General features: G+C 36.9%; 1 protein-coding gene across 7 annotated transcripts in view; it reads left to right on the top strand.

Moving 5' to 3' along the window:
• Positions 1 to 15,242, top strand: part of LOC132111689 (DNA (cytosine-5)-methyltransferase 3A-like) — a 63,541-nt gene that overhangs the window by 30,989 nt on the left and 17,310 nt on the right. For all 7 annotated transcript variants that reach the window (XM_059519231.1, XM_059519230.1, XM_059519229.1 and 4 more), the window contains 5 exons: positions 7,572 to 7,904; positions 8,763 to 8,921; positions 9,104 to 9,211; positions 9,347 to 9,503; positions 10,509 to 10,658. In XM_059519231.1, coding sequence (XP_059375214.1) covers positions 7,572 to 7,904; positions 8,763 to 8,921; positions 9,104 to 9,211; positions 9,347 to 9,503; positions 10,509 to 10,658 — 907 coding nt within the window. The remainder of the gene's footprint in view (positions 1 to 7,571; positions 7,905 to 8,762; positions 8,922 to 9,103; positions 9,212 to 9,346; positions 9,504 to 10,508; positions 10,659 to 15,242) is intronic.

The raw sequence follows: 15,242 nt of genomic DNA, 5'->3' as shown, positions 1-15,242 counted from the left end.
GCAAATGTTCATTTTGGGGAGAACTATTCCTTTTAATTAAATACATTTACACTTAAAATTTATAATAATTGTATGTTATAATTTTTGTCTAATATTCTTAGTCAAAATAACATAAATGTATTTTTTTTATAATTTAATAGAAATATAAATTTATATTTGATTATGATTAGGGATGCACCAATGTATTGGCCGCCAATATTTATCGGCCGATTTTTTCCTCAGTTTTCAACCATCGGCATATCGGCTATATAAGGAAAAAGGCAGATATAACAAACCCATGTTGTATTAATTAACTGCATGAAGGCACTGAGCTGTATAATGTCTGATGCATAATGCTAGCGCTGCTGTCTGCACTTTAATGCTAATCAAATAACAAAAGACAAAAGATCGCACATTATTCCAGACTAAATAACTTTTGTAACTTTCATAAGTGTTTTATTAAGTTTATTGCGTCCCTTTTCACTCCAAAAAAATCACCATAAGAGCTAAACAAAACACAGCAAGAGAAGTGCACATTAAACTCTCTCTCAGTTGTATTATGATCAACATACAACGAATTACACAAAACACTTATTACAACTAACTGTTAACAAATACAGTATATACAGATCTCATGCCTTTTCGGCGGATGCTTAATAAACTGACAAACTTTAAATCTGAAGAACTGCATGCTTTCATTACCCATATACCACCGTAGACTAGAAAACCAGTCAAAATAAGAGTCCAGCCTCAGTAAAGGAGATCTCTTACATATTTAAACTTACATTTCTGTTACAATAAAGGATTAATATGTTATTTTACATTTGTTTACTTTATTTCTGTACCTGAAAACTGTTGAAAACTGTTAAACCTACCTAAAAAGCATTGTTTATTTAATATGTATCTTTGTTTTGTTGTATTTATGTAGGCCTGTTGAATGTTAAATGGATCCAATCCATGTTCATTAGAAATTATTTAATGATGCAGAAATAAAACTGCTAGTTTAATTTAAAGCAGTAGTTTTTGAACTTTGGTAATTTAAACCATGATCAAAATACTATCTATTTTAAAACTATCTATGCTAAAATTTCAAATAAGAGAGGAAGTGACAAATAGTGGTATCAGTATCGGTATCGGAATTGGAAAGTGTAATTTAAAATCGGTATCGACCCCGAAAAATCCTATCGATGCATCCCTAATTATGATTCTTTCTTCCCCAAAGAAGCTATATTATAACTCTATAGCATGCGGTGTGACACAATGCTGTTTTGTTTGTAATTTTCAACCCAAACTAATCTTTCTTTCTTACCACTTTCTTACTTGCTCAAAAAACTCATCTGTGTTGTTAGCCAGCTTTCTAATGTTAGCTTGTTGACATATTTAAATGATCCCTGTTAGCAACTTTAATTTTCAGTTTATCACAGAAACCAAATAGTTAAATTTGTAAGGCGTATAAGTAATACTGTCTTTCATGCCTATGTCATATGAACAGCTACACATTCAAAGGGCTGACCATGCAAAATTAATAGGCCTACAGGCATTAATTTGCAGTAGCTGATTGTGGAAATGACTTAAATCATCATGATAAATAAAAAGAATTACAATAAAGTTGGAAAAAAGAATTTGCTAGAGGAGCTTTCTTGGAAAAGAGGCTTTGTTGATCATTGTAATGTGGAGAGCAGCTTAAGGCTATGGGTGTTTCCTTTCAGATATAGGTAATGCTTCCAAAGGCTGAGCTGTACTATAATACATCACACCAACTTAAAAAAACAAAAAACACTTTCTCACAAGGTTACCCTTCTTAAATTTCAGAATTGGACTTATGTGCACTGTGTATAAGATCTTGAACTAAAAAGGTTAGTTTATCACTTAGTTTTTTAAGCTTCTGTATTATTTTATGTGCCTTTTTTTACTTAAATGAAAGTACTGCATTACAGTACATCCACATTTTTAGTCCCATAGTGGCTTAAAAGTAAGTTTTCTTAGTGCTGATGCTGAGATTTACATCTCATTACTTCAGTGGCTGTAGGATATTCTTTGTTAGTTAGAAATGTAAGACTTGGACTAGTTTCAGAACCACTCTCTCAAAATACATCTCAAGATCCGTGTTTTTTATATTTTTAACTTGCTTTTTATCAAATATTTCATATTTCTTCCTCTATAAATTGGACAGCCATACAGCAAACTACTTTTCTTTGTATTATCATATACACCCAAAACTTTATATAAACTAAGACTTAAGTCTTAGTTGTTGTTTTATTCATACTCATGCACAACAACACTGGTTATTTTAAGCTCTCTGTTGTGCATGACATACTGCTGATATATAGTTATTCCTGAGCTGGGTCATGTGTTTGTGGCTGACAAAGACTGTAAAGTACTGTACTCCTGGAACCTTCCCCCTTTCCTTCCTTCTCGTCTCCCCCTCCCTCAATTCCAAGAGCCAGACTCGCTAAAGTGAGGCCCCTGAAGAGGGGCATTTACAGCTGGGGGCGAAAAAAAACAGGTCCAGAAGCAAATCTCCACTTATAGCCGCAATGCTTTCCTCTCCTCCCCCAGTTTTTGGCCAGTCAATGTTATATTGATTTCTTCATTTTTATATATAAGTACCCCTTTCAAACTCTTCTTGAGTCTACATTGTTCTCTCCCTGTCACTGTACATTTTGATACACTATAGTTGCCTGCAGTATTGGCTGCCTTTGTCATTATTTATGATCGGTTTTGACAGTCCTGTAGTATCTATGATAGCTTTGAAAGCTTAAGGTTTTTTTTCAAATCTGAAGTTATGTGTGGGTTTTATATCAAAATCAGGCATTTTTACTCTTCATCAGTCACATAGGGTGAGTTCGGCTTGTTGCGTGGAATGTAGATTGTGTACATTTCGAGTTAACAGAGCCGCAAGCATGTGAGATGAAATCAGCCGTGGGTAGCTCAAGATAATATTTTTTTTTTTAAATAAGTGTTTCAGATTTCAAGTATACTCTGATATAATCTTATTTGTATGCTTGGCTTTAGATGATTGGACTAAGATTACATTAATGTTAACTTATGCCACTGGTGTATGACATAAAATCTTATATATGGTACAAGTAATTGTACATCATGGTAACAGTAGACACCATAATGTAGTTATTTTAGATAGAAAAAAAAACTTTTTTTTTGAAAGACCATGATGTAATGTCTAGTACTGAATAATCTAGTGATTTAAAATAGTTTAGAAAAAAAACTGCATTAATTTAAAATATTCATAACAATGAAAACAGTGTGAAACTAGGGCTGTGACGGTGGCTGATTTTTTACCACCGCGGTAGTCATGGACCAACAACCACCGGTGGCGTGGTGTTGAAATTTATATATATATATATATATATATATATATATATATATATATATATATATATATATATATATATATATATATATATATATATATATATATATATATTTATATATATATGTATATGTTAATGTACAAATATATTAGTGTCAAAATTTGCTCGTTAACGAGGGCGATAATTTTTTTTCAGTTTAACGTATTCAAAATATTTAACGTAGGGGCGGGGATGGCCACCCACTGACAACTGCTGCTTCTGTCACTTTTTCTCATGACAAGAAGTGAATTTATTCAGTCGCAGAATAACTGAACAGGAGACGTTTCAGACGCGCTCCACTTCACTTTGTGCGCGCTTCCTTTGTGCATATCCTTTCATATCAAACTGCGAAATAAACTATGTGCAAGCAGCGTCGTGGTCAGTTAATTCATGGAATTACTAAAAAAAGGTGATTAAAGCTGACTTAAACTGTGCATGCATGTAATATATTTTATATATATTATATACAGGATATATTTATATTTATGCATCAATTTCTTATTGAGCTAGTCAACAGATAAAGTACAGTCGTCGGCTCTAATAGTGCAGATGGTAAAACGTGTGTTGTTCACAATGTGATGCAATCGATCCGGTCCGAATCTGCCTTTTTTTCCCCTACCTTTTCAAATTTCAAATCACATCAGAAAACCATTTATTTTAATAAAAACGAAGGAAATAATCAAACAGTTTTGAGGGAGGGCTTTATTGTCCTAATATGCTGGCATCCGTTTAATAACTTGGCTTGGCTTGAGAAAGCATGGCCTGAAAGTTTGAAGTTTTTGTCAATTTGAAAATTTTACAGTTGAGGGCTATACAGTCTGTCAGAGAAAGAAAAACAGATAATTACAGTACTCTAGCCACATGAAGTGAGTCTCTTCTCTGAATTTCTTCTCACTGACAATGTCCCCAAAAAGTCATATTAAGACATATGAAGGGAAATTTAAGAGGTAACACTTTACAATAAGGTGTCATTGGTAAACACTAGTTAATGTATTAATTAACATGAACTAACAATGAACAATACATGCGTTACAGTATCTATTAATCTTTGATAATGTTAATGAAAAAGATTACAAATATGATATTTTTTTTGCAATGCATGCAACCATCAATGGCATTACTTACATTAATAAAGTATTTCTGCTCTATTTTAGTACATCTTTAATGGTCCATTTTAGGCGAAATAAGACTTTGAAAGACCAGCATTCGAATACTATATCATAAAACATGTCATAAGTGTTTGAAATCGCACACATTTGCAATGGCACTCTCTATGATTATGACCAAAGCATTATTACAATTAAAAGCAATTTTAAACGCAAATTTTTAAGAAAACAAAAGTAATATCTCATATCCACCATACCTTATGAACATCCGGAAGTGAATGAACCTGGATATGCGCATTAATGACAGTCAGAACGGTGCACAATCGTATTTACGGTAAATACATATACGTTACTGCGCATGCGCGGTAAACACACGTCACGTACATATGTGACGTACATACGTGACGTCGCCGCGCTACAGTCTGCAGCGAGGAGTACTTGGGTCTGTGAAGTACTGGCACAGAGTTCATATGTCCTGTATAGACACTAGACAGACTAAACCTGTCGCAACGCGGTTGTGTTGCATCTGGTTTACTTTTCCACCACCAAGCAAGCTCAGTAACTCCTCATCTGCACGTGCTCTCTATGAAATAGGAATCGTTGCCATATTTCTTGTTACCATCTTTTATTTATCACTGTCTCGTTTGTATTTGGCAAGTTTGGAGAGAGCCTCACCATACTTGACCAGCCAGCGTTTGCGATCACGAGAACTTGTGCAAACGCTGATGGGTGACTCCAGATCGGTGATGTTGTATTTGCTTTCCCAACAAGATCCATCGCCCAACACTAAATTAATTTGCTTAATGCAAACTGTATTTTCCTGCGCTCAAATCTGCCGATCTAAAGGAAACACTGTGTTTGACATAATTTGTAAATTACCATAGACTTAAAATTTGCAACTATTACAGTTATTGCACTTATATACAAAACTTTGTATTATGCTTGCTATAGAGTTTGTGACGTCACCTGTACTACCGCCGGTGGCAGTAGACAACCGCGGTACCAACTGACCATCGCGGTGACGCGGTTGTCACGGCAACCGTCACAGCCCTATGTGAAACTAGTTGCCACATGAATATGTCGAATATGGTATAAACAGTGTAGGAACATCTCATGGTGGGTCTCAACTTTTGTGACTCTGAGGTCCCCCCTTTATCACATCTAAATAATTAATAGAACTTAATGATTTTAAATTTGAAAACATTGTTCCTTTAAAGTAAAAAAAAACACAAAAACAAATATTGAAAAAAAGGAAACATTTTTGGGCTGTAGAATTTTTTGACTTTCTTTGTAACTTCTTTGTATTCTTTGAATCATGTAAAAAAATAACTTTGGTAAAACAATTTTTTTTTTTATTAAAAGCATTTAAAATACTGCTGCCACTCTAATTGCTACTGCTTTGTTTTAAAAAATAAGAAACTATCAAATCTAACAAGTATCAGTTAAGTACAGTATGGAGTCCCCCAAGGCTCTGTATTATTTCTTCTGAAGTTTTGCTGGTCTTCCTTCAGGACAGCCTAGCTGATAGCCTCCTTTTTTAGGCTTTTTATTAAACTTCTCATGTACCGATGGAGTGCAACATCCGCTAAGTTGTATCAAATGCCTTGAAAGATCAAAGACAATTTTTTAAATAACTCCAACTGAATTTTTCTGAAAGAAGAAATTAATATACACCTAGGATGACTTCAGGGTGAGTAATTTATGGCTTGATTTTCATTTTTGGCTGAACTAACTCTTTAATGATGCAGTTTAATGTTTCCTTTATACCACATACCTCAATTAAGAAAATTTAAGAGTGGGTACAGTAAAGCAATTTGCTGCTAATAAATTCTGACTAACAGCCTATATCCATTGGACATAGAACTATAAATCTTGCAACTCAAATGCAATTTGCACCTGGAAAAATTTCTTATGATCATCTTCTATACTTAAGGACCTGAATGGTACACTTGATAGCTATTTTTTTAGTACAGTATTCTTCAACCTTACAAATATTGCTAAGTTACAAAACATTCTTTGCTTGCTCATTTTGAAACAACATGAATTATGTACAGTGCTATACAAATTAAAAATGTACTATTTTAAGACATCTTGCAGCTCCTTTCGGAAGTTTACCAAGACTTGATTGAGAACCACTGGTATATACCATCATACTGCCCAGTACTGCAGAGATAAATATAGGCATATATGCACAAAACCGCATGCTTAAACTTAAATATTCTTTCCACAGTTAACCACGGTCAAGGACAAACAGCCTGGGACATATGGCCCAGCTCATCGAAGCAGCCAGTGAAGCTATATAGATATTTATAAACTACAGTGGGGCTTCTTAATTTGAGGCCACATGTTTTTACTCCACACTTATCCTGTCTATTCATGCACACTCATGAGCTCTTGGCTCCAGAGCTTCTCTCCCCCCTCTGTGGGCTTATATGAATGTATAGTCACTGTAATGGAGGGAGTGAGCCTAAAGAGAAACTTTGGGAGCGCTTTTTGGGGATGGTTCCAACCATTTTCTCCACACACAAACACACACATGCACACACACACACACACACACACACACACAGGTGACTCTGCCAGGTTTACGTGTGTGTGAGAGTGAAATTGGAGATGGAGTTGGACCCCAGCAGCAGAGAAAGTACAGCTGTGAAAGAGATTCACGTGCGAGTGAGAGAGAACGAGAGGATGAGAGAGGTGCAGCTGTTGGGGATTTGCTGTGAGCTGCTTAAGTCATGGCTTGGCTCGTGTCTTCTGTTTTTGACCTAATAGCTTAGAGTCAGGTTGGACAAACTCGCTGAACTCTCCAGCGCGCATCCATCTCAGCCATGGGGGGAGCTCTCATTGTTACGAAGTAATTGCTCACAGCTTTCACTGCAATGAAAAGGGTACTGTTTTCACAAGTTTCTGCCACTTATCACACTCAAAAGGAGGGCACTTGTTCTTTATCAAAAGGATGGGGATATTTGTGTTGGCACGTGGGATTAAAGTACTATAAACAAACCGAGATGTCACCATTACTCAAGCGCTGAACTGTGCTATTCTCAGGAAAGCCACTGCTGTTCCATGTGCTTTACCTCCTTCTCTTCCTGTCCCGCTGTTCCCTACGTTGCAGGCAGAGAAGAAGGCGAAACTGGTGATGAACTCAATGGAGGACCATGGCGAGGTAGAGTCAGAGCCTCAAAAAGACAGCTCCATAATCAACGTCCCGCTACTCATTTCTCCACCAACACTGCCAACGCAGCAGCAACCACCACAGCCTCAAGCTCAACCTCAGACCAACCTCAAACCCGAGCCTTCTCCCCAACAGCAACCTCCACCATTCCAACAGCAGCAGCAGCCTACAGATCCAGCCTCTCCAACTGTTGCCACCACCCCAGAGCCCGTATCTATAGGGGACAGAAACAAGACCTCACCCAAGTCCATTGACACAGAGTTGGAGTACGAGGTACCAGTAGCTTTCTCATCATCATGATGGTTTGGAGTTGATTGTTTTGAAATATTGTATACAATGCTGTAGATATTTTGTGATTTGGGAGGTTCGTTCTGCAGTTGAAGCTTATTTGGTTAGCCTGATCAATTCTGGGATAAATGTGGGATTTTCTGTTGTTCAAAGGCTGCTTAAAGTTTATTTCATTTCATTATCAAGGCAAAATAACTGACTTTGGAACCTGCTTACTGAAAGGCCAATAATTCTCAGAGAAATCCCAGTATTATGCCATGTTATCCTGGAAATTATCTGGCTAACCAGATTTGAAAGCTAGGTTTAAGCAGTGGGGCCTGTTTTCTGCTAGAGAGTTTGTTTAATATGACTTTTGAAAGTAAATTGAAACAATGGTAGTACAGCTCTTTGCCTTAAGGTGTGTTCAAATTAAAGTTTCTGGAAAATTTTGTGTGCAAAAAATGTCCACTGTGTAGAGACGAAGAACCTCTCACATAGAAGACACTTCAAAACCAAGCAGCTTTCTTTTGATCATATTGGTGAATCCACATCACCAACTCGAACTTATTGAAACATTTGTGTAGGAAAACATTTCACCCTTATCACTTTTGAAAAAAGTTCAAAACCATCTAGTTACACCAGAAGAGCAGTTCACTACAACAACTGCAGTTCAACTGTCATGTTTAAAGGTTGCCCATTTATAGCAATCACCATAGAGTTATCATACAGGTTGAAAATCAAGACAGTAAAAATAAATATAATTAAAGATAATGCAAAAACACAGGTTATGTTATGGCCAGTACCGATTTTATTGTATTTATGTAATGTGAATGAAATCATCCATCCTTTGTTTGTATATTGCAGGATGGCCGAGGTTTCGGCATTGGTGAGCTAGTCTGGGGAAAGTTACGAGGATTCTCCTGGTGGCCTGGACGGATCGTGTCCTGGTTAATAACTGGACGCAGTCGGGCGGCTGAAGGAACTAGATGGGTCATGTGGTTCGGTGACTGCAAGTTTTCTGTGGTACGTTTGTATTGTAGCAGAAGGTGTAAAACAAATTGATTCTTAAGGGGATTATTTTAATGTTCAGAAAACAATGCACGTTAAAGCGATAGTTCACCCAAAAATTTAAATTCTGTTATCATTTAATTGCATTGTAACCTGGAGCATGTTGGAAATGTTTTGTTTCATTTTTTTCCTGGTAGGTCTGTGTTGAGAAACTGTTGCCTTTAAGTTCCTTCCACAACGCCTTTCACCAGCCAACCTACAATAAACAACCAATGTACAAGAAAGCCATTTTTGAGGTGCTACAGGTAGGAATTTGTTTGTGGTACAGATCGAGGATTAAACTAATCAAATTTTCTCTAGTTTATTGTTATATTTCCTATTAATATCTCAGACCAGCAAAAATCTCTCTAAAGAAAATTTTTGAATGCCGTGCTTTGCAGGTAGCTGGCACTAGATCAGGCAAAAACTTCCTCATGGTTACGGTGAGTGACGACACTGACCCTTCCAAGTTAGAAGACATGCAAATCAAAAAGATGATTGAATGGGCCATGACAGGATTTCCACCCACAGGACCTAAAGGTCTAGAGCCGCCTGAAGGTAAGACTGCTATTGTTTCATATTGATATACATGCATGTACTGTATGTACTGTCTCTCAAAGAACCACTGTGTTGGCCTCAAAAATTGAACTAATTTGTTCACAACTTCATGACACAACAATCAGGTCTGGAGGGGAAGTTTTCATTTATTAATGAATTCAATTTCTGTGTGGTTTTCCCGCAAAGCTCATATGGTTTCAGAACATTTTGAATAACACAAACGATTTATATGGACCATGTTTATTAAACCATTTTTGTGCCATTCATGATTACTATGAACTGTCAAACGATGACAATCATACAGATACAGGAAAATACACACATGCAGATTCTTCAAAATATCATGTTTTATTAATCACTTTTCATTTTTGGCTGAAATTGTTCCATGTTGTTCAGGTTTCTCAATGCTATAATAGTTTGAATGAATGAATGAAGTTGATAGACGCGTTCAACTTGAAGTACCGCTGCACGCACAGAAGGATCACTATGACATTAAAGTACCGCGAGAGCGATAAGAGAGCACACATATCCAAAGCATTCGAATCACTCTCGCGGTACTTTGATGTCATACAGTGATCCTTCTGTGCAGCGCTGCTTCAAGTCGAACGCGCCTAATTCATCGCAAATGATACGAGCCGCGACCATACGAGCATACGCGATTTCCGAACGATTGAAAAAAATCACATGTGAACTCCTACGACAGCAAAAATCGCACCGTGTACGCCTGCCTTCAGTTGATTCTGACTCTAAGGGAAAGGTTAAATTTTTTTGTATGTTGTTAACCAGATATGTGCAATATGGTGAGATTTCTGATGGTCACAGTTCCTTGTTTCAGAGATTTTTAAGAATTTTGTCTTATGAGTACAGATATAGATGTTTATCCATTAAGCCTATACACATGCCAGCCCACCAGGAATAAATCTCTGTTACTGGTTAAATCAAAACAATCCTGACCGCCGGACGTTTAAATTTACGTATACGTACGTACCATTGTGCCTTTTTCAGAGGAGCGTATCCCCTACAAGGAAGTATATCCAGAGATGTGGGTGGAACCAGAGGCGGCGGCCTACACGCCCCCACCAGCTAAAAAGCCCCGCAAGAGCACAGCCACAGAGAAACCCAAGGTCAAAGACATCATCGACGAGCGGACTCGAGGTGAGCGGATACTCTCACCAAACCAGGTCAGCGAGTTCGAAGAGTTCTCGCTCGTAAACACACACCCACACATGCTAAATCAGGATTAGCACTCTCATCTACTCTGCTAGCCGAGTAAACACAGGAGGGTGTGTCTGGATCTATGACAGGGGTCTTGTCTAATCCTGCAAGTTTTAAGAGACACGTTTTGTATTGAATTGTGGCACATGTTTAAACATAGCTTTAAAATGGCACTTTCAAGTTCATATTGTCCATTTGCTGTTTTTATAATACATGCTAAAGATTTCAAAATTACTTCCCGTGCTTTAGGGCAGGAAAACCTAACAGTAGTAATAAAGAGACGAGGTGTTAAATCAGCAGGGAGCTTTATTAAACAATCAAACAGAGGAAGACTGGAGCAGACTTGCACCATCTTCTTTGTGGGTTACATGTAGAGCCAAGAGCTTCACTCCACTTGCAACAGTTTGGTAGTTACAAATGGCTTTATTTTTCACCTTAGTTATCAGACATGTTTAATATTTAACGATAATAATAATAAAAAAAAATAAAGAAAAAAAACTATTAAAAAGTGGTGCAATAAAAATCTCATAACGAAAAAATAGGGCTGGGCAAGTTAATGTGTTATTATCGCGTTAACGCATTAATTGATTAAAGCTGACAATTATTTTATTGCGCCTTAATGCAGTTTTTTTATTATTATGAAAGTCTGTTGCTCACTGGCTCTGAATACACATACCGCGTTTTCTGCACTATAAGGCACACTGGATTATAAGGCGCACCTTCAATGAATGGCCTATTTTAGAACTGTTTTTATATATAGGGCGAACTGGAATATAAGGCGCATAGAATAGAAGATACTGCAGTCAAACGTTTGACTGGGTTTGCGTTATGCATCCACTAGATGGAGCTGTGCTAAAGGGAATGTCAACATTTTGACAGAGCGCCTTGATCCATATATAAGGCGCTCAGGATTATAAGGCACACTGTCGTTTTTTGAGAAAATTAAAGGCTTTTAAGTGCGCCTTATAGTACGGAAAATACGGTACAGACAAATCATGGGTCACAGGAGGGGATGCTCCCGATCAAATTATTTAGGCTAAGCATCAACATTCACAAACTACTGTCCACTGTTATTTTTAACAGAAAAGAATGCAACATGCTCATAATCATAATTTTATAAGTTGGAAATAAGAAGTTCCTGATAGCACGTAAAGACAGCAGAGACGCTCTCGCACAACACAGTGGAGTGAATCATTTTGTTAAGTTTGTGGTTTATTATTTTGAGTCGTATTTGGACACCGTAACACATGTCCCTCTCACAATATATTGCTTTAGACATCTATCACTTTTGCTGCTCAGAAATATTCACGCAATCATGCAGCAAGTATCAGAAGATCTGCCCCCCGGCGCGGTTAGCGCTCACACTCACTGATCTATACAGGGCCATCGCTAGTGGGGTGAAAGGTGCTGACGATTATAGGGGCCCACGGCTGAAGGGGGGGCCCGGGGATCTCAACCGACTGGCTGAGGCCAGCATTAAAGATGCTCAGGACAGTTGACGCGCCACTGCTGCGGGGCCGTCACGAAAGCTTATAATTTTCACGTTTTTAACTTTGCCAATTTAAACATTTAAAAGAGTTTAAAGCATTCAAGCACAAAACGGGAGAAAGCTCAACTGAGTAGGCTACTCACACACTGTGTTCGCTGCGCACGAGAGAGCCACGTCTCACGGACAGCAACACCGAACCGAGCTCTGCTTCAGGACGTTTGCGTCCTCCTGCACCTGAACGAACAAATACAAATCCCAATTTAAACAAACAGAAAAAGATGTCAAAGAACCAAATTCAGCACCGCAGTGTTCTGGTGTTCAGGGCGCACACAGAGACACATCTCAAAGCGCTTCAACACTGAATCTGCCTCTTCTTGCTCTTTTACCAACAAATACATACAAAATATGTTAAAATACCCGTCTTGGAAAGTGTGTTCGAAAAAAAAACTGTGGTTATGTCTTAAGTGAAAGTAAACAGTTGAGAAATAAATCGGATTTGTTTCATTATAATGGATGCATTGTCTCTTAAAGTAACCACGCCTAATTTACTAGCTCTGCTGTCAATGTCGTTAATGTTAATCCAAGAAAATGAAAGTAAATCACTGCTCTTGACTGAATTACTACAAGAATTTATCCACAGTCAAACCAAAAATCAGATATAATTGTTTATATTGTTTTACTAGTGGGTGCAGGACACTATAGGTAATTTATGTTAATGAGGATAGCAAAATACAGCGATCTGTGACATATTATTCCCAAAAATTATTCATACTGTAGACCACCAGTGAAACTGATAAAAAATACCTCACCATGTTTTGCTTAAGCGTTTCTTTCTTTAATTGCTAATGCAACCTTTTCACACCACAGACTGAACAAAATTAAGTATTGCTTGCTTGGTAACTGTTCAACAAAGTATTGATAGTTGTGTAAATATTATCATATTATCAGTTTCTGTATCTGGACACCTACAAACTTAAAAAAAAAACATTGTGTAAATAGCACAAATAAATAAATAGAATGAACATACAGTAAAAATTAAACAATTTCAAACAGGGCCCACTGGTACAACCTGCACCAGGGCCCCTCTAACCCCAGCTACGGACCTGGATCTATATATAACTGAACCGCACTTTTGCCCACCTCTAGCAACCGATCCAGGGACAGCTAATGGAGCGATCACACTAGACAAACGAACCAGGCATGGGGGGTCAAATGCGCTCTGGCACAGTTAAGATTGCCTAGTGTGAGCACACCCTAATTATTCTCCCACACGAGTCTCTACCCACACATTAAGTGTTGTCCCACACCGCACTCTGCTGCGATGGGTCCCTCTATTGTGCAGGTCTCTATTCAGAAGATGCCTGTTATAATATTAGAATCGAGGCTCTGGACTCATAACTATTTTTTCTATAACAAAATATAAAATATTTTTCTATAAAAACGTCAATGTCCTGGCAGTGACAAATAGCTTGTTTTATATTGAATTTAATTACATTAATCTTATAAGTTGAGATTTAGGCTATAATAAATATAAAGGAAGACTGCTGTAAAAAACACCTTATTTGTGTAAGTGTTTGCAAACTAAATGTTATTACACTTTTGTTCATATAGCAGTAGGCCTACTTTTAAATGCAAAATGTGCACCATACACTACTTTTGAATGTTTTATTATTTTTGTGCCTAACAATGCTATTAATTGCGATTAATCGCAGACAATGATGTGATTGATCACGATTTAAAAAAAATAATCATTGCCCAGCACTACAAAAAATATATAATTATTATTATACATAATATACACTACTGTATACAGTTTGTACTGTTCAAAAACAGTAATAATGTGAAATTTTATTACAATTAAAAAAAAAAAAACTATTCTATTCTATATTATTATTGTAAAATGCAGTTTATTAAAGCTGAATTTTCAGCAGGTGTTACTCCATTCTTCAATGTCATTCTAATATGTGATTTAGTGCTGAAGAAACATTTCTTATTGATTTCAATGCTGAAAACAGATGTGCTGCATAATATTTTTTGTGGAAACTGTGAAAAACCTTTTCTGGATTCTTTGAAAATTTAACATTTTTTAACATTATAAATGTCTTTACTTTTACTTTTAAAAGTATACATTTCTTTAAATAAATTTAATTATGACCCCAAACTGGTGTGTATTCAGTAGTATAATATATATATATATATATTTCACCACAGCACTGTTGCTGCTTTGGTACCATCAATAGCCGTGTTTCCACTGTTGGGCCAAAAGCGGGCGTGCTACTGCGTGCCAGGGCCAGTCGCGTTTCCACTGTCATTTCCGGTGCTTGATCGTGCCTCGTCGGTGCTTCCTCGGTTTTTTGGCCCAACGAAAACCTTGGGCCAAATCGGGCCAGCTGGGGCTAGAGGAGTGGTTATGAACAAAGGCAGAGTTTCTCCACGTCTGGAGAGCATCAGCACTGCGGATCATTTCATAAAGCATACAGCTATAACACTAGCATTAAAAACTTTTTTTAAATAAGCTCAAAAATGAGCTCAAAACTCACTTTCAGTCAGCAGCGAATGTTTGAAATAACTTGATCCGATGTAGATTATAATCACCATACAAGGTATAAATATTTATTAGCAATGCAAAAGACTATGCACGCTAGCTAGGCTTTAACGTTACCATAGTAAACATGGTAAATGCGACCACTTAAATAAATCAGATGTCAGCTTCTTATTCTTTATCACATTTGTGTATTTATTTAGTAACATATGCCTCTTCTCGAGAGTTTAGTGCCCCGTAGCCTATGTCATAAAATATAATAATGGTTTTTGTTCAGGAGCTTTTATAAAAATACAGAAATAATTATTATTTCTAAATGTGATGTAAATAGGCTACTGTGGCTACAAATAAACAGAAACAAACACGACTGAATTGCAGGCTATGTTCATAATGCTTTATTTCTGTCTGACTAATTTTCAATCCTGATAAATTAATTAATTATGATCAATGTATCACTTATTATAGTAAAACATTGATGCTTTTGGATTGAAAT

This window comes from Carassius carassius, chromosome 31, assembly GCF_963082965.1.
Source record: "Carassius carassius chromosome 31, fCarCar2.1, whole genome shotgun sequence".
Lineage (NCBI taxonomy): Eukaryota > Metazoa > Chordata > Actinopteri > Cypriniformes > Cyprinidae > Carassius > Carassius carassius.
The sequence above is the reverse complement of the archived record's forward strand: the minus strand, read 5'-3'. Positions and strand labels throughout refer to the sequence as shown.